The sequence below is a fragment of the Schistocerca serialis genome, chromosome 4 (genome assembly GCF_023864345.2).
Source record: "Schistocerca serialis cubense isolate TAMUIC-IGC-003099 chromosome 4, iqSchSeri2.2, whole genome shotgun sequence".
In the NCBI taxonomy this organism is placed as follows: domain Eukaryota; kingdom Metazoa; phylum Arthropoda; class Insecta; order Orthoptera; family Acrididae; genus Schistocerca; species Schistocerca serialis.
This window is the reverse complement of record NC_064641.1, coordinates 563,268,614-563,287,070: the sequence shown is the minus strand read 5'-3', so window position 1 is coordinate 563,287,070 and position 18,457 is coordinate 563,268,614. Positions and strand designations below refer to the sequence as shown.

Sequence of the window (18,457 nt, the reverse complement as noted above, 5' to 3'; positions counted from 1 at the left end):
GGATGTGAGACTTTCTTCTGCATCTAGTTTGCAGAACATATAATTCTTTTTACTTGTTTTAGTTGTCCTTTGTAATATGGTATTCGTTGCTGGTATAACTGCCTCACCACTTCTTAATATTTACATAGCTTGTGCTTAAGTATTACATAAATGTTGTCAAACAGCACTCTGATGCAAACCATGTTCAAAATAAGGAAAGTCATAGCAGTGCAAAAATTTGTTTCTTTAATGACATCATCTTGATGTTGTATGAAAGTCTACTGCCATTTTTATGCTTATCACCCCAGCTGCATTGCAGATTAGTTTTTCCACCACAATCATGATTTCAGGGGTGGGGAATACACAAGTTAAGCCCAAACACTTTATAAGGAAATATTAATCGCAGCTTTGAGAAGTTTTATGTTCCTTCTGCAGCAAGAAAGGAGTAAATTCTTGGGTAGGTGGAAAGACATAGTTCGGGGGGGGGGGGGGGGGGGGGGGGGTGACGTAAGTCACACACCGGGGGGGGGGGGGGGGTAACGTAAGTCACACACATCTTAAGTTCTCATGGACTCACTTGTTGCAATGATAGGGCTATTCAACAACAATCTTCAGACTAAATGTACGCCTACAATGACTCAAATTTTACTTTGCAAAAATCTGGTTATGGCCTGTGTGTGTAGATCTCTGGGATACTTTTACTTAATTTCTAGACACATATTCGGTCACTCTGGTGGATGCCGTAATAGAGGACAATACTAACCATTGTTTTCTTACATTATGTTCTAAGAAATTCCCCACTTATTGTAACTATAGTACAGCCCCTTCTGGTCACAGCATGCGAAGAATCTAATTCAATTATTAATCAGATAATTATCCAAAACAAGAGATAGGTGTGATGATTCTAATGGTTCTTAACTTCGATTTTATAGCCTAAAGTCAACGTTGTATGTCAAAGTATTAAAACACCTTCGATCAAGAATTGAATTTTCCCACTGCTACACAGTTATGAAGTCAGAAAATGCCTATCATGATGGGACAAAATATTCAGCTTCAGATAATGTCATTTAGTTCATCGACAATAGACTCGTCAGTTGCTATCCGTAATTGTAAGTCTTACATTACAGGAGGATAGTTTGTTCAAATACTTCTACATCATATATCTATAAGTGGTTTCATAAAATCTGAACTTGGAATCAGAAAAACAAGCTTCAAAATTTTCGAAGTCATTTCCCTCGAACCGATTAAAAATATCCACCTATTCCTACAATCAACCTACATGTCGTTATGTTTCTCATATGACGGTATACTTACCGGCAACGCTCCGTGAAAATAGCATTATAACTGTATAGAAACACTAAAAGTTGGTAAATACGTCAAGCTACTGCACCTGTTAGATACGGTTGAGTTTTCCAGCTCCCATTTGGGATGCGGACTAACTCCTACATTTTAAAATTGAAGCTGCCAGTCAACCACACTTCATGACGCTCAACAACAGTTTACATTGTTATCATTTCTTGTACTGCAACACCACGCCTCTCAGTATCATATTTTGACACATCGTACTACGCAACCAATCACAACATCCCTGCAGGTCAGGTTAAAAACAAATCCAGAACCAAAGATCTTCCGACACCGGATATTGTTCCAAAGGTCTTCGTGCGAATAGTATCTAGACAACAGAGATATACAATGTTTGTACATATAAAATACTAAAGTAACACTGCGTATCAATAAATGTATTCCAGCTCATAAAACCGTATCTATTGGAGAAGGCAATATATTACCCGCTATATTCACACGAATTTTAATTGATTGACGCAGCTCACAGTTGAACAGCAGGAAGGCCTCACTACAGAAATAAAAATACTACTCTAGATACCTATATAGGACACTAAAATTGAATAATGTAGCTGTTACAGAGTAAGTTAATATGCAGGAAATTTTCACCGGTCAACTGGGGATCCCCGCTTAAAAATTTAGGTACACCGCAAAGTATTTGACAATTGTTTGTCTATACTATTTCTAAAATGTTTTCAGTATTATTCGTATTACCGAAAAATTTTGAACTTAACTTCAGAAAAAACGTAGTTCTCTAAAGGAAGGGAAATGATTTCCATTACTGTGAGAGATCTTGACACTGTACGGCAACTTTATCCACCGTAAATAAACAAGATAAACAATGTGTGTACTTAAAACATTGTTCGGACGCTCTGTCTCAATTGAGGTGGCTTACTCGTAGCAAAATGGTATTGTCCATTATGAAATTTCTCGTTGTAAATGAAAATCAACACAGGAATGAAACGGTGACATGTTACGAAGGAAGTGAGATCTCATAGCAAGGACGAGGGAATCCCCACAACACTTTCTTGAACAAAGTCTCCCTCGGATCGCCCCTCCACTGCCAGTGCGTGTGCGAAGCGCACTCTCGCGGCAGCTAACCCCTCCTTTCCCAACCCCGCCCGAACACGTCTTAGCGGAGATGCGCCCCGAGAATCGATCGTCCGGCAGATGGCAGTCAACTCGCCGCAAACCAACGCAAGCAGGGTTGCCTGCTTCGCTGAGGGGGGGGTCTCTTCTAGTATGAAGGCAACCTAGTTCTCGGGAAGATTTCAATGATGGATTAAGTGAAGGGGGCAACTGTGTGTGTGGTGTGGTACGGGTGCTTTTTTTTTTAATTCGAGGGACTGGTTTTTTGTGGGAGTGAGTGTATTTTTTCTAGTGTTTGGTGTGCTTTTTTTTCCCTTGTTTCGCCTCTCTGTCCGCCGTGATCACGTTGGCGAGGTAGCACTCACCATGCGGAACGAAAGTACTATCGCGTCATGAGACGCAAATTTCGGCGGTAGGCGTGCGCGGGACTCGAACAAGGAGCCTGAGTGGAGAGTGTGCTGTTTAGGCTAGGGGGTGCAGCATCCTCGGCCTATCCCCAGCGGAGGAGATGCCGTGATGGCAAGGGAGGTAAGCAAAGCATCAGCATGTTACTTTGTGTGTTGTTGGATAACTAGGCGGTCAGACGCCGGCCAGGACACCCCTCGTGGTGGCCTCGCTCGCCGCCTGACAGCTCCCAATGTGGGGCACCTATTCGGGTCGAAACTCACTCTAGCCGCCCCTTATTTTTCTGTCATGATGCTTTCAATTCTTAACACAACTTACAGTTCGTAAAACCTCACCGCGTCTGTATATCCGACGTACTCCGGCTTTCTAAGGTTGACCCCGGAGATTTTATGTTCCAGTGCTATGCCTCTTAAAATTAATCATAGGAGCTGTGATTTCAAGTTTCCTGTGCGACTAGCCACTGATATTTGATAATAGCGTAAGACGATATTTGTCATTTACTTGATTCAGCAGCATTTAGTAATCGTGCCTCCTGCAGACGAAAAGATCCTTACGATGTATAAGCGCTGTACTACAGAGCTCTTTATGATTTTTTTCGTTGTATTTAATGTCTGTTATAATTACTTATTCAAGTCCGCCTTATTATTATGAGTACAAAGACACAGTCGGGCACTTAGTTGTATACACTACGGAAAGAGAACGAAAGCGTGATGTCATCGTGTACAATCTCTCAAGAAGCTCTAAAGAAGTTCTTATACTTGCATAACCTTCTAAAAATTCTGTACGTAAGCCGTCTGAAATTGGGGGGAGTCGTTTTAAACTTTGCGGGTCGTTTTACTTTGAGCGTGTTTCTTGTAGGATGTCTTATTCTGGCTCACTGGAACGATTTTCTCAGTAATATGGCCACCGGTAGCATTTTTAATGCCGTTTCCGAAACGTGTTTTGTCTTGATAACTTAGGAACAGTTATATCTGGAAGCTGTGCAGTGCTTCAGCTAGGAAAAAAAGTGAACAGAGTAGATGCAAGCCATTCCTCGAGATAATTCCTTAAAAACTGCAAACTGTATTCCATAGTGAGCTGCTATATTCGGCCAGTAAGACTGTCGATCGCATGAGTAGAGAAATAGGTAGCTCTTGCAGATATTAACATTTTGACACATTAATATCTGTAAAGACAAAAGGAGTGATTTTTTTTATAAAAATGGAAACTGTAAGATAGCATATTTTTATTCATCGAGACGATGTTTATGTATGTGTGGGCGTCAATACACAGCCATGGTTACAGCTCTCTCTCATAAGCTTAGCGTGTCTACATGCAATTCAGTGAAAGTTATCAATTAGAAAAGAAATTTTATATTGCACTAAATTTTGTGATTTCTTTTGCAGTACAACGTACTTAATGGAGATACTTTGTTAAAACGTTTAAATGGCGTAAATGCGTCTAGGTATGGAATGTTACATTGCTGTGTGGCTGAGGAAGGTGTGATCGCACCAAACTGTAATTCTTCACGTACTTATCTGTGACCGCATAGTAAACAGATATTTGCTGTAGATCAGATCATCAATCTCGATAACTATTTGAGTTTGGAGACGAAAGAAAGAGTCTTTGCTATCCGATTTTTGTCCGGAGACTGCACGTCGTGAATTAGATAGACTCAGTGACGTCGGAAAGCGTGCGATTCTTGGAGAAGCTATGTCATCAATATAGTTGTCACTCAGCAAAAACAAAGCAATTTTAGTACGAGAACTATGTTATTAAAGCAAAATTAGACTTTATTTTATGCAGCGCATTTACTCGGCGTTGTTGTCAGAAAGAGTGGGTTTTACTGTTTTTGTGTCCACGTAACATTTGTTACTTGTTTCGGATCTCAAATAGAAGACAGATTATAAACTGTCTTTGCAAACGAAGCATTGGTTCGTAGTAGATACTATGCTGAGCAGAAATACGTGGCATTATATAAATCATAGCGCGGTAAAATTTACAAGTTTCAAAATTGTAGCTAGCATAGTGTACCGTAGCGCTGTACGAGAGTAACAAGCGCGCATCGGGTTACGCACGCTACGGTAGTAAGCACCACGTTTATTTACTTGTAATTCACTCGTTTTTATGATACTTTATTTCCGGTTTCTGAGATACTATATGATGCTGCCTATTTTATTTCGAACAACGCTTCCACAATTTCTCAATTTAGTCGCGATTTTCTTTTATCTTTTGCGTCCATCCACGGAGCGCGTTTGATCTAATCTAGCATCAATTTGCTTTAATCCTTTACAATACCTCTTCATCCATTCGTGCCTTTTTATTACCGTGGTAGTTGAGCGTTTGCATTTTATAGAGGAGACTTCTGAGCAGATTTGCGTTTGTTAATTATGGTTCTGAAACTTTGTTCTCCCTCTCGCTCGAATGGTTTATTTATGAATGCCATTTTCTGTTAGGTTCCTGTTAGCTCGTTAGTTCTCTTTCCACTACGTTCGCTCGGAGTTTTTCGAACTTTCGTGTTATGATATGTGCCTGATAATCGTTTTCTTTGATTTCTCAGTTGTTTCTTTGAGATGGCGGTGTTCCTATTATTGTTACGAATGTGTTAAGTGTTCGCGCGGTTGCTGTTTTGACAATGAATGGTATCTTCGTGTAGCACTCCCCCTGTACAGCCTCGACCTCTGTATGTTGCCTTTAGTATTGTTGACAAAGAATGTTTGATCGCCTCTTGTAGCGTGTGCCTTATACGTATGATTATATTCTTTAACGTCGTTATTCGAATAGTTGGTAGACGTTATAGAATCTGCAGTGATTCTTGTTTCCTTCTTTTATCAACTGACAATGTGAAGACGAGCACTGGCTGGTCGAAATAGGTTACCGCATTGTTAAACGCTCCTGTGATCGTACCGTATTGAAAAATTAGAATAAATAAATAAATGTGTAGTGTAGGCGCTTGCGAGAGTAGTACCACGCGGTGAAGTAGTTTGCGAATTTCAGTGAGCACAGTTTTCGCTGGCGATAGGAGGGCAGCACGCAGGAAAGCGCGTGGGCGGAGTGCGTACGCAGTGCCGGCGTGTGTGCGTGCGCGCGCGCGCGCGCGCGGCCTCACCCGCAGCGGCGGGGGCGGACGCCGTTTTGGGCGGGGTGGTCCGGTCGCAGAAGCCAAGTTCCCGCGCCGTTCGAGTCGAGCCATTTTGGAGAGAGGAAAAAAATTTTTGGGGGGGTTTTTCGGGAGCGCAGCGTAAGGCGTGTGGCGGCGGCAGCGGCAACGGGATCGATGGTGTGGGCCCGTCCGCACGGCGTGGCGCGCCGAGTAGGTGTGGTGTGCCGCGCCGCGCGCCGTGTGGGCAGGTGCGCTGCAGTAGTCGCAGCGGCGGGCGGCCCCCGCCCTGGCGCCACCGCCGCTGGGAGGGGCACATGGCGCTCGCCTCGCCATTCATTCAGCGCCCAGATACATGTCGGCCGTTACGTGTTTATGATTCGCTACGACAGCCGGGCCACGCGCCTCCGCGCGCGGACACCTCGCTCCGCTCCACATGTCTCGTCCGCTGACGGAGCCGGAGCCGCATTCTCTCCGCCTCGCACCGAACCAACACTGTTGAACCAAACTACCAATTTTTTTTTAAAAATCGAAATCAACACATACACAATCGGTCCAATAAGTTTTGTTCGCATATGATGCTGTAATTTACCGTCTAGTAAGGTCATCCGAAGACCAGTATCAGTTGCAAAGCGATTTAGAAAAGATTGCTGTATGGTGTGGCAGGTGGCAGTTGACATGAGTTCCAAAACAAATCCGTTGGAATTCGATTACTCGATAAATAGTACAATTCTCAAGGCTGTCAGTTCAACTAAGTAAGAAGTAAGAGTGATTTCAGGTGTGCTGCAGGGGAGTGTCGTGGGACCGTTGCTGTTCACAAAATACATAAATGACCTTGTGGATAACATCGGAAGTTCACTGAGGCTTTTTGCGAATGATGCTGTGGTATATCGAGAGGTTGTAACTATGGAAAATTGTACTGAAATGCAGGAGGATCTGCAGCGAATTGACGCATGGTGCAGGGAATGGCAATTGAATCTCAATGTAGACAGGTGTAATGTGCTGAGAATACATAGAAAGATAGATCCCTTATCATTTAGCTACAAAATAGCAGGTCAGCAACTGGAAGCAGTTAATTCCATAAATTATCTAGGAGTACGCATTAGGAGTGATTTAAAATGGAATGATCATATAAATTTGATCGTTGGTAAAGCAGATGCCAGACTGAGATTCATTGGAAGAATCCTAAGGAAATGCAATCCGAAAACAAAGGAAGTAGGTTACAATACGCTTGTTCGCCCACTGCTTGAATACTGCTCAGCAGTGTGGGATCCGTACCAGATAGGGTTGATAGAAGAGATAGAGAAGATCCAACGGAGAGCAGCGCGCTTCGTTACAGGATCATTTAGTAATCGCGAAAGCGTTACGCAGATGATAGATAAACTGCAGTGGAAGACACTGCAGGAGAGACGCTCAGTAGCTCGGTACGGGCTTTTGTTGAAGTTTCAAGAACATACCTTCACCGAAGAGTCAGCAGTATATTGCTCCCTCCTACGTATATCTCGCGAAGAGACCATGAGGATAAAATCAGAGAGATTAGAGCCCACACAGAAGCATACCGACAATCCTTCTTTCCACGAACAATACAAGACTGGAATAGTAGGGAGAACCGATAGAGGTACTCAAGGTACCCTCCGCACCGTCAGGTGGCTTGCGGAGTATGGATGTAGATGTACCTGGGTGTTAAAATTACGAACAACTTCATTTGGAAAGACCACATAGGTAATATTGTGGGGAAGGCGAGCCAAAGGTTGCGTTTCATTTGCAGGACACTTAGCGGATGCAACAAGTCCACTAAAGAGACAGCTTACACTACACTCGTTCGTCCTCTGTTAGAATATTGCTGCGCGGTGTGATATCCTTACCAGGGGGGATTGACGGAGGACATCGAAAGGGTGCAAAAAGAGCAGCTCGTTTTGTATTATCACGTAATAGGGGAGAGAGTGTGGCAGATATGAAACGCGAGTTGGGATGGAAGTCATCAAAGCAAAGACGTTTTTCGTCGCAGCGAGATCTATTTACGAAATTTCAGTCCCCAACTTTCTCTTCCGAATGCGAAAATATTTTGTTGAGCCCAACCTACATAGGTAGGAATGATCATCAAAATAAAATAAGAGAAATCAGAGCTCGAACAGAAGGGTTTAGGTGTTCGTTTTTCCCGCGCGCTGTTCGGGAGTGGAATGGTAGAGAGATAGTATGATTGTGTTCGATGAACCCTCTGCCAAGCACTTAAATGTGAATTACAGAATAATCATGTAGATGTAGATGTAGATGCATTTTTTGCACGGGAAAAAACTGGTACTATTAATCGAAGAAACATGCAGCTACAGTTCATCTACGGCTGCATCTACATAACTACTCTGCAATTCACAGTTACGTGCTTGGCAGAGGCTCCATAGAACCATCTTCAAGCTGTTTCTCTAGCGTACTATTCTCGAAAAGCGCGCGGGAAAAACCAACACGTAAATCTTCCCCTGCGAGCTCTGACTTCATTACGATGATCATTTCGCCCTATGTAGGCGGTCGCCAACAAAAAACCTTCACACTCTGAGTAGATAGTTGGTGACTGAAAGTTCATGAGAAGATCCTGTCGCAACGTAAGACACCTTTGTTTTAATTATTGCGATCCCAATTCGCGTACCATATCCGTGGTACTCTATCCTCTAGTCGCGATAGTACAAAACGAGCGGTAAGAAACTAACACCTAAATCTTTCCAGTTTGATGTAGAAAACAGCCGGAGGTGCGAAATACAGTTCTTTTTATTTAACTGATGACCGGTTTCGGGCATCAGAATCCATTCTCAAATAATCCAAACAGTAAAAAATTATGCATTGCGTGATACCACACAAACCATGTTAATATTGTGTTGCGTGCTCCAATAATTTTTATTTTATTGCTATACGAACCAGATTTCGCCCTCGACCATTTTCAGGTTCAAAAAATTGAAATAAACAATAGAAATACAAATCACAAAAACAAGAAAAAGGACACCACGAATCTTTCTTTGCCTTATTTATATGTCAAGTGATATCAGACTGATATGAAATACAAGTCCTCGTCGAAAAAGCGTATCTGGTCGTACAGGCCAGATCTGTCATTAGTAAATATATTGCAGAGTTTAATTTCTGAACTCTATAGTAGGGACCGATGGCCTTTGTAGTCTGGTCCCTTCAATCCCCATAAAACAACCAACCAACCAACCAACCAAGTCTATAGCAGAGCCGTTATATGAAACAGCTAACAAGTGAACATCTATGGGGCACACTATTGTGTGTAACAACATCTGACATGAACATAATGAAAAGATCTTCCAAAGATCGTTTGAGAGACATCATAGTCTGCTCATGCAATCTGTGAAGTATCAGGGAACTATGTAGCTGAACTGTTTATTTTGCTTGGTAATATAATTATCTTTGCCTTCATAGGTACATGACAGTGTTCACACTATATGGAATGGAGGTCCAGTATTGAAATTCACATGTAAATATTGTGAAGTGTCTTATCGTAATATATTTGTAACAAACATGGAATTTCTACCTTGTAATACAGTTAATTAAAAAAAAAGGTGCACTACATAAGGGAGTAGTTATTTTACGATAAGGCACTTCATGAAGTTTGCTTGTGAACTTTAATAGTGGACCTCCATGTCATATAATGCAAACTTTAATATGTACCAACGTATGTCAAGATAATTAATCATCACGCAAAATAAACAGTTAAGCTACCTTGCCCCCTTACACAACAGATTGCATGCCCCCTATACAACACAGATTGCACTGTTCAGACTGTGATATCTCTCTGGCGATCTGTGGAAGATCGTTTCATCTATGTCCATATCTGTTGCTCAGATGCAGTAGCGTGGCGCATACCTGTTTACTGGTGAGCAACTTTATTTAACTGCAGTGTTGTAGGGTCCAGGAATAAAAGTCTGCAATACGTATGAGTATTTGGGCGTTTTAGAGGTGTTCTCATTTTTACTAATGGCAGATCTGGCCTATGCGACCGCATATGCTTTTTCGACAAGGACTTGTATTTCATACCAGTCTGATTCTTTTGACATATAAGTAAAGTAACGAATCTTGGTATTTATACACTATTTTTTATGATTGCTGTGCTTTTATTATTTGTACTTCTATTGTTTATTCCATTTTCTGTTCTTGAAAATGGCCTAAGGCCGAAATCTGGATCGTATAACAATAAAATAAAAATTATTACAGTCAAATGGTGGCAGTATATTCAAAAATGTATCATGAATGTGGCTCCAGCCAAAACAAAAATTACCATTTTTTCTGTTTGGATAATTTAAGAATGGGTTCTGATACCCGAAACCGGCTCTTAGTTAAATAAGAACAACTAAATTTCGCAGCTTTGGCTGTTTTCTACATCAGACTTGTTAACTACAAACTTCTATCCTGCATTTAACCCAGCATGCTGAAAATGCTTAAATCTTTCTGTAGAAGCACTGATTTCTCTTATCTTATTATGATGATAATTTTTCCCAATGCATGCGGGCGCTAACAAAATTTTTCACGCTCTGAGTAGAAATTTGGTGATTGAAACTTCATGAGATGATCCTGCCTCAACGACAAACGCCTTTGTTTTAATTAATGCCACTCCAATTTGCGTATCATATCCGTTGCACTGTCTCTGCCCTACTTTGAACAATTCGCGTATCATATTCGTGTAAATCTCTCCCCTATTCAACAATAATACAACACGAGTCGTCCTTTTTCGAACATTTTGGATGTCCTCCGTTAATCCTATCAGGTAAGCATCCCATACACCACTGCAGTACTCCACAAGAGGGCGGGCTCTCGATAAGTCAAAAGCTTGTATTCTATTTTTGTCTGAGCTATTTATCGTCCACGTTTCATTTCCGCGCTGGGTTACATTTTATAGAATTACTTCTATATCTAAATCAACACGTTTAATCTACAATCCACAATTAAGTGCCTGCCAGAGGGTTTATCGAACCACCTTCAAGGTGTTTCTCTACCGTTTCACTCTCGGACAGCGCGCGGGAAAAAGGTGCTAGCTCTGATATTCTTATTTTATTATGATGATCATTTTCCCCTATGTAGGTGGGTGCCAAGAAAATACAAGGTGTCTCAAAAGATACGGTAGAACTTTAATGTGTCACAGTATCAAAACTAATTAAGATATTCACACCATGTCTGGCTTACGTGACACCCCGTCTCCCAAAGTTTTTATGTCATTCAGTCAATGTCAACATGTGCGCCTTTGGTGTCCACGCACGACACCCAGTCTGTGTTCAAGCTCTATCCATACACGATAATCTATCCACTTATGGCGCAACATATTCGCATCAGCTGTGACAATGGCAGCGACGATTCGCTTCTTTAAATCGTTAATGTGGTTAACGGGCCTTTGGTAGACTCTGTCTTTGGCTTATCCTCGTAGAAGTCCACCGGTGTAATGTCAGGCGGCCTATGAGGCCAAAGAATTGGATCACTCTTGCAAATCCGTTCTGTGTTAGCTTCATTTATTCTTGGTCATCCAGTGTGATGCTGCACATAAACGCTTCCTGTCTGCATAAAATTCCTGTATCACTGGCATATCTAAATCCGCAAGGGTGGTTGCTTCATATATCATGTTTCGAAGTTCCTTTGAGGCTGCGTCTCCGGTTTGGTCTGAATAAACTAGTCCATACTCTCAGCCTTTTCTTGAACCGTTGTCATAATGCTTCAATCACGACAAGCTGGAACGCACGCAAGTGTGTTTCTCACATGAGCCAAATATGGTGTGAATATCTTAATTGGGGGCTGAAAAATTTGTTATAGCGCACGTTTTGAGACACCCCGTATTTTCACATTCAGAGAAGAAAGCAAGATGATTGAAATTTCACGAGGAGATCCTACCACAACGAAAAACGCAGTTGTTTTAATGATTGCCACTCCAATTTGCGTATCATATCCGTTGCACTGTCTCTGCCCTACTTTGAACTTTTTAGATGTCCTCCGTCAATCCTATCTGGTGCGGATCCCACACCGGGCAACAAAACTCCAGAAGAATACGGACAAGTCTAGTGTAGGTCGTCTCTTTAGTACAAGTTTTTCATTTTCTGAGTGTTCTGCAAATAAACTGCAGTCACTGATTTGCGCTCCCCACAACAATATCTATGTGATCGTTACAAAGACGGAGCACTAGAACCGCCGAATTTTCGAACCCCCTTAACAACTGTCGGGACACAAATGTCCCATCTCTAATCGATGCGTTTACAGTTTGTTCTTACCCTTTTTTATTTTAGGGAATGAATTTTACTGTAACAGATAGTCACTCTTATTGTCAGTTATTTTGTTTTAGTACTAAATATTAGTTAAAGTCATGATAGATACTTTACGTTCACTATCAGCACGAGTTTCATTCTTACGAAGATGTGGGAAAGCATCCAGTATACGCTGAGAATCTTAATTGACAGTCATCCCGTATTTCTGCCCACACTTATTAGGTTTTGAAATGAGTGAACAGACATCTAAACTTGAACAGGAACACTGCTTATCGACACAGGTATACGTATCAGGAGTACTTTTGGCAGTTTCTTATGACTGTACCACATACGTGTAACATGAGAGCAAGTTTTAATGTTTTTAGCCGCTCGGACCGTGTCGACAGTAAATCAAACGCGAGGTACATCATAAATTTCCTGAAGCAGTTACGTGACACCAGAAAAGACAAACCTTTTCGCTTATGGAGAAAGGCCAAAATTCTCCTGAAGAACATTTTGCTTTCCGCTGCTCCTAGGAGTTCCAATATTAGTAGCCACTTAGGCCCGTCAGGAGCTTCAGTCTCTGTACCGACAAACAAATTACCGAGAAAGCATTTTTACCTGAATTACGGCACCTTGTAGCATTTGCATAGTTCGATTTTGCACCGTTTCGCTGTACCTAAACTCTATGCATTATTGTTATCTTGATAAATGCCAACCGTAGCAGTTCTGGCTCTGCAACCACGAATCATTATGGCAGAGCCGTCTCTACTAACTTTTCTGTTATCGTGATGATGTGGTTGCCCTTTGGATGAGGCGGCTCCTATAGATCAGTGAAATGAGCATCATTCGTGGGAAGAACACAACCGCAACGAAAACTGGGAAAACAAAACTATACGTCTCAGAAACGTTTCATTTATTACTATTTTCACTACTATGTTTACATGGAAACTCAAAAGAATCTTCATAGCTGGTCTCTGATTCATACGAGTTCCCAGTTGTAACTAATTTCGCATCATAATCAGAATCAGCTGAAATACGTCTACATGCTCTCCCTCAGATTCAGCTTCTCCAGTGTCATTTATCAAGGCTGACACCTGCTCATTCGCGAGAACGTGACTACGATTGATGTTGCACTACTTCACAGCGCCTGTTTGTGCTAGTTATATGAAGTTTTATTCCACCGAAGACGCCGCACTTAGTTTTAGATTTGCATTGCAGCAGCGGGCCAAATAAAGGAAGCCAACAACGTGTGGCAGTCGGCACCGCTTAGTTTATTCAGAGGGACAATAATGTTACGTCGACGGGTCTAGGTAGTCCTCGTTTATTCTCGAAAACTGTGCAACTGACGGCGTTGACTTGTAATTCGTATTATTAAGCCGTAACACTCACCCACGTTCTAAAACAATTAGAGGAGAGAGGGTGGTTAAAATTTTGCTATGGGACAAAAATGCCCCCTCAGCGCTTCTAGTGTTAAATTTAATTCGACGTTGACAAATTTCTCTTTCTGAAAAATGCATTTGTAGCTATTTCCACTCTGGTTCGGCTATCGTCAGTTATTTTAGTTCCACAAAAGCAAAATTCATCTCTATCTTTAGTGTCTTAATCTAATTTCCTCAGCATCAACTGATTTAATTCGACTACATTCCATTATCCTTGTTTTACTATTTTTGATAATCTTGTATCCGCTTTCCAAGACAATGTCCATTCCTTTCAGCAGTTCCTCCAAGTTCTTTGTAGTCTCTGACAGAATTACAAATGTTATCGGCAAACCTCAAAGTCTTTGCTTCTTCTCCATGAACTATAATTCCCTTTCCAAATGTTCCCTTTACTGATTGCTCAATGTACAGACTGAATAAAATGAAGTAAAATCAAGGTAGGCTGCAACCTGGTCCCACTCCCTTCTTAACTACTGCTTCCCTTTCATGCCTTTCAATTCTTTTAACTGCAGTCTGGCTGCAGATAACCCTTCGCTTCCTGAATTTTGTCCCTGCTACCTTCACAATTTGAAAGGGTTTATTTCAATCTAAATTGTCAATGTAGCTTAATCTTTTTTCAGTCTTTTAAGGGATGTCTTAGGGTCAGTATTGCCTTGAGTGTTGCTCCACTTCCCTGAAATCCAAAACTCGAATTATCGAGAGTTTGACTGATAGACTTGGTCTCAGGACAAAGTTTTGTTAACGACGCCTTTTTGTGGCTTCGCTCAATAAGATGCCTCTAAATTACGCAGTGGTCTTCTGTCTGGTTTTTCATACCCAAACGAAGAGTGGGCAATGGACAAAAGGAGTGTCAAACTGATCAGCTTGAGGTCTAGTTTTGCAAAAACAGTATTTAATTGCTTTCAAGTAATAACGCCAATTAAAAAAATTAATTAGTGATTTCAGGGAACGTTACACAATGAATTTTTGTCCATATTTTCGTAGCCAAAGGAAGAGTGAGAAATGGAGAAATAGGGCGTCAAATTGGCCAGGCACTTAATTAGTAATTTAAGAGAAAAATGAAATATTTCACAAACAGCTGAGTAAACGAAATTTCAAAGGTTTTATCTCTTCAAGCTCATAAAAAGTGATATTGGGGTGATATTTAACTGCCAAAAAAGCTTCCTTCGAATGAGATACTAAAGTTGCGACGTTTCAAAAACAAAAGGCTCTAGGGCTGCAAATGAGGTGTCAAAGAGTTCATTTCTTCAAGGCGTGGCTATTTTGCGAAACTGGAGTGATATTTCATTATGAAATGGCTTTCTTCGAATCATGTACTAATTTAGAAAATTTCGAGAACAGCACACATTAGGAAGACAAATGAGGTTTCAAAAAGTTTATCTTTTCGAGATCAAGCTAATATGTGCACAAAAAGCTACAATGATGTGATATTTGACTTTCAAACTTGTTTCCTTCGAATCAAGAACTAAATTTTGGACATTTTGGAAACTGAAGACGCTAAGATAGCAAGTGAAGTTTCAATAAGGTAACGTTTTCTGAGCAAAATTTGTAAATTTAAAAAAAAATTGAAAAACTGGTCAGATGTTTTATGAAATGGTGTGTCTAAAAGTAAGAAATAAGATAGATTGCAGAAATATTTGACGTGCCTTTGAATGATGCTCGAACTCCTGTACAGCAAATTAAATGCGTCAAATGCTTGGGTAACCTGTTTTATTTCTTATTTGTAGGCGAATCATTTCGTAAAACATTTGAACGATTCTTCATTTTTTAAAGTAACAAGGACAGCAAGCAACAGCTTTACTCTTTCTTTGCTCTATTCTCCATCACGACATTTTTCACCAGTAAAAGTCAATTTCCAGTCGCGAAGACACTTAAAGGAAAATCCTGTTTCGTCAGTAGCGAACACGTGTTGTGGGTCGTAATTTGCCAGCAAGCATCCTAGTTCATTTTTCTGTGCCGAACGAACAGTGTCATCGGTACTCGCACTCTCTCCACTAATCTTCGTAAATACGGTGTTATGCCTTTTTAAAGTTGTTGAGCCGACCCTCACCAGCGACGAACCCTTCGGTGCCCAGACTAACATATAACCTCCGACAGTTAAGTTTTGTGCTCTATATCGAGTACGCTATTTCAATAAAATTTCAGGGCGGGGATACTCACCTAGCTGAATTTCAGCAGTTCGATGTTTCTGCTTCAGAACTGTCAATAGTGCGAATGACGAAATTCCGAAATTTTTTGGTACCTCTTTCTTGCCTTTTCCATTTCACAGCCCATGGGTTCAAGAACCTGTTTCTTTTCTGCGAAAGTCGAAAACTTCCATTTCTTTAAAGTCAATTTTACAACTGATTTTTCGAGATTCGAGTAAGAGAGAGTGTACTGTATACCTTTTAGAGCATCAGACGCCTTTTTCTTGTTGCAAGATAATATTAATTTCCATTTCAGACGCCTTTCGATGTGTCTAAAGCGGCTTTTTTCTCGAAGATTTCAGTATTATTTCTACTTATAGATTTGAAAATTTCACACCATACTTCTTACTCACTATCCTGCTAAAAACTTGCTTCGATAAGTAGAAAATAAAAAAATATTATAATATAAATCATATCTAATATAAATAATATATAATAAATTTTGTTGCTGAAAATGGACACATTAACAAATTTGAAATATGGAACTATGTTAACTGTAATTTCTTGTACAATGGAACATTGTTTATTCGGGCTAGGTGGTGTTGTAGGTAATTCGAATACTCGCAAAACTGCATAAAACAGAAAGTCATAAAAACAGAATGACGTGGGTTAATTGTTATAAAAACAAACATTATTCTCATTTTCACCTAAAGACACAAATTATTCATTATTTTAAATGTTCACCATATTGAAGAAGGAAGAAGAAAAACAGTGAGCCCTATAGCCTGAGATATCAGTAAATTTCTTAGGATCACATTCGTATGTCATTTGTGTACAGCATGATCACGTTAAGTTTTTCACCAATAGAAGTTCGGTCGAAGGTTTTCCTCCTGGCGTTCCGTATCAACCATTATTTTGTTTGGCTTCGTTGTTGCCTGTGTGTGTGTGTGTGTGTGTGTGTGTGTGTGTGTGTGTGTGTGTGTGTGTGTGTGTGTGTGTCATAACGTCTTTAGATACATCGCCAGTTTTCTTAGCTAATCCGTCACTTCTAACGTCACAGTGTGCTGACAAACGGCGATAATTTCGTCGTCAGAAATCAAATGTAGCCAGTGTCATTTTCATTTCGCAGCCAATCTTTTACGTTTATAACACCTATGTCTAAGCATCATCTAATCTTTGCAGATGCGTCTACATCAAATTCAGTAAAAATGTTTTTGAACAGTTCTCCTTTATTCATCCTAGCAGAGCATCTGTCCGTGAGTACTATCACTCTCTTTGTGAGGTCATTTTACATTCGCAACAAACAAGGTAGAGTAATACAGTATTGTAGAACTCAATATCAAATTGTTAAATGACAAGTTACCAGTATACGTCTAAAACAGTTCACTTTTTCTCTGTTTTAACGATTGCCTATGAACTACTAAAAGTGCACGAGAAATGCGATGGTGTATATTTATACTTTATGCATTGTTTTTCGACCCAGAGTAGCGTTCTTGTGCATTAGGTTTTTGTCAAGAGGGGGGTAGCAGTCCTCGAACAGCTCCCTATTCTCCTCGGCATGCTTTATACTCTTTGCGAACTTAAAATCTGCTCTCAAGAGAGTAGTATTTTGAGGAAGCAGAATCGATTCAGCGGAATATGACGGCGACTCTGAACATCGTTCTGGCTAAGAGCTTTTGTAAAGGTGTTCGATAAAAATCTAGGTGATCGTTGCTGTAGTGTGTGGGTCGCGAAAGCATGTACTGTATCCTGAAAGCTAATACGGAATTCAATATTGCTCGGTCTGTTGTCTCCGTGTCGTACCGAACGAATACCATTGCATCGAACTCACAACGAAATCACGAGAAACAAGTTTTGCACTGTTACACTAACAAATTTGGATCGACTGCGTGATCAGAAATAGTCTGAAAAGCTTGTAAGGGTGTTGCAAGGTAGGTTGTGCTGAGAAATAATTGTTGAGAAAAAAATAAATACGTTGCGCCGTTTGCGAGTTAATTAGCATTGCAGTTAGACAATAAGGGCATTCAAGTGACCCGCCAGAGACGGCGTCGCCAAACGTGTTCCTTTGGCTTCCTAAAACCGAACAAGAGAGCGATACAAAAATTAGACATGATTGTACTAAGGATCGAACCTGAGCCAAAGACTGAGCAGTCGCGTGCACTGTGATCTACGCAATGAAAAAACTGCCACTAATTGTATCTGGCGGCCGCTCGAATTTAAGCGCGCAATAGCCTGACTTGCTAACTTCAGTGCTAATTAACTCGAAGACAGCACAACGTATCTAGTTCTTTACTTAACAATTATTACTCAGCACAACCTACCCTGCAACACCCTTACAAGCTTCTCAAACCGTTTCTGACCACTGTATAGGGGGAAGTAAAATAAAAACGAGAATTATGGACTATCCAGGCGAGCAACTCTTCATTCGAAACAAATCCTCGGCACGAATGTCTTTCTCCAAGGTTCAAAAAACGTGGAAATCACATGAGGAGAGATCGGGACTGTATGAAGGATGTGTAAAGGCTTTCCAGCTAAACGTCTATAGCGTACTCCAAACAACCTTTGCAACATGTGGGTCCGGCCACTACGCTGCAGAAATTTCCCTGGGAAGCCCTTACACATCATCTATAAAGTCTCCATCTCTCCCCAGGTCGCTCTTGTGTTCAATTCTTGTGACAGAAAACGTTCATACGTGCCACCGGCGGAAAAATGATCCTATCGGAGTACAAAATAACCAAGTATGTTTGTGTTTAATTAAAAGACACTGACTGA

The 18,457-nt window shown here is 40.8% G+C and overlaps 2 protein-coding genes across 4 annotated transcripts in view; one reads left to right on the top strand and one right to left on the bottom strand.

Moving 5' to 3' along the window:
• Positions 1 to 18,457, bottom strand: part of LOC126475303 (D-glucuronyl C5-epimerase B) — a 417,781-nt gene that overhangs the window by 129,162 nt on the left and 270,162 nt on the right. Inside the window, exon 1 of one of the 2 annotated variants that reach the window (XM_050103071.1) lies at positions 1,370 to 1,585. The exons of the other annotated variant lie outside the window; for it this stretch is intronic. The gene's annotated coding sequence lies outside the window, so the exon portion shown is untranslated. Of the gene's footprint in view, positions 1 to 1,369; positions 1,586 to 18,457 lie in introns of those variants that run through there. 2 annotated transcript variants of the gene reach the window in all.
• Positions 2,700 to 18,457, top strand: part of LOC126475304 (uncharacterized) — a 598,246-nt gene continuing 582,488 nt past the window's right edge. For both annotated transcript variants that reach the window (XM_050103074.1, XM_050103073.1), the window contains exon 1: positions 2,700 to 2,937. In XM_050103074.1, the coding sequence (XP_049959031.1) occupies positions 2,926 to 2,937 (12 nt within the window). In that variant the 5' untranslated portion in view covers positions 2,700 to 2,925. The remainder of the gene's footprint in view (positions 2,938 to 18,457) is intronic.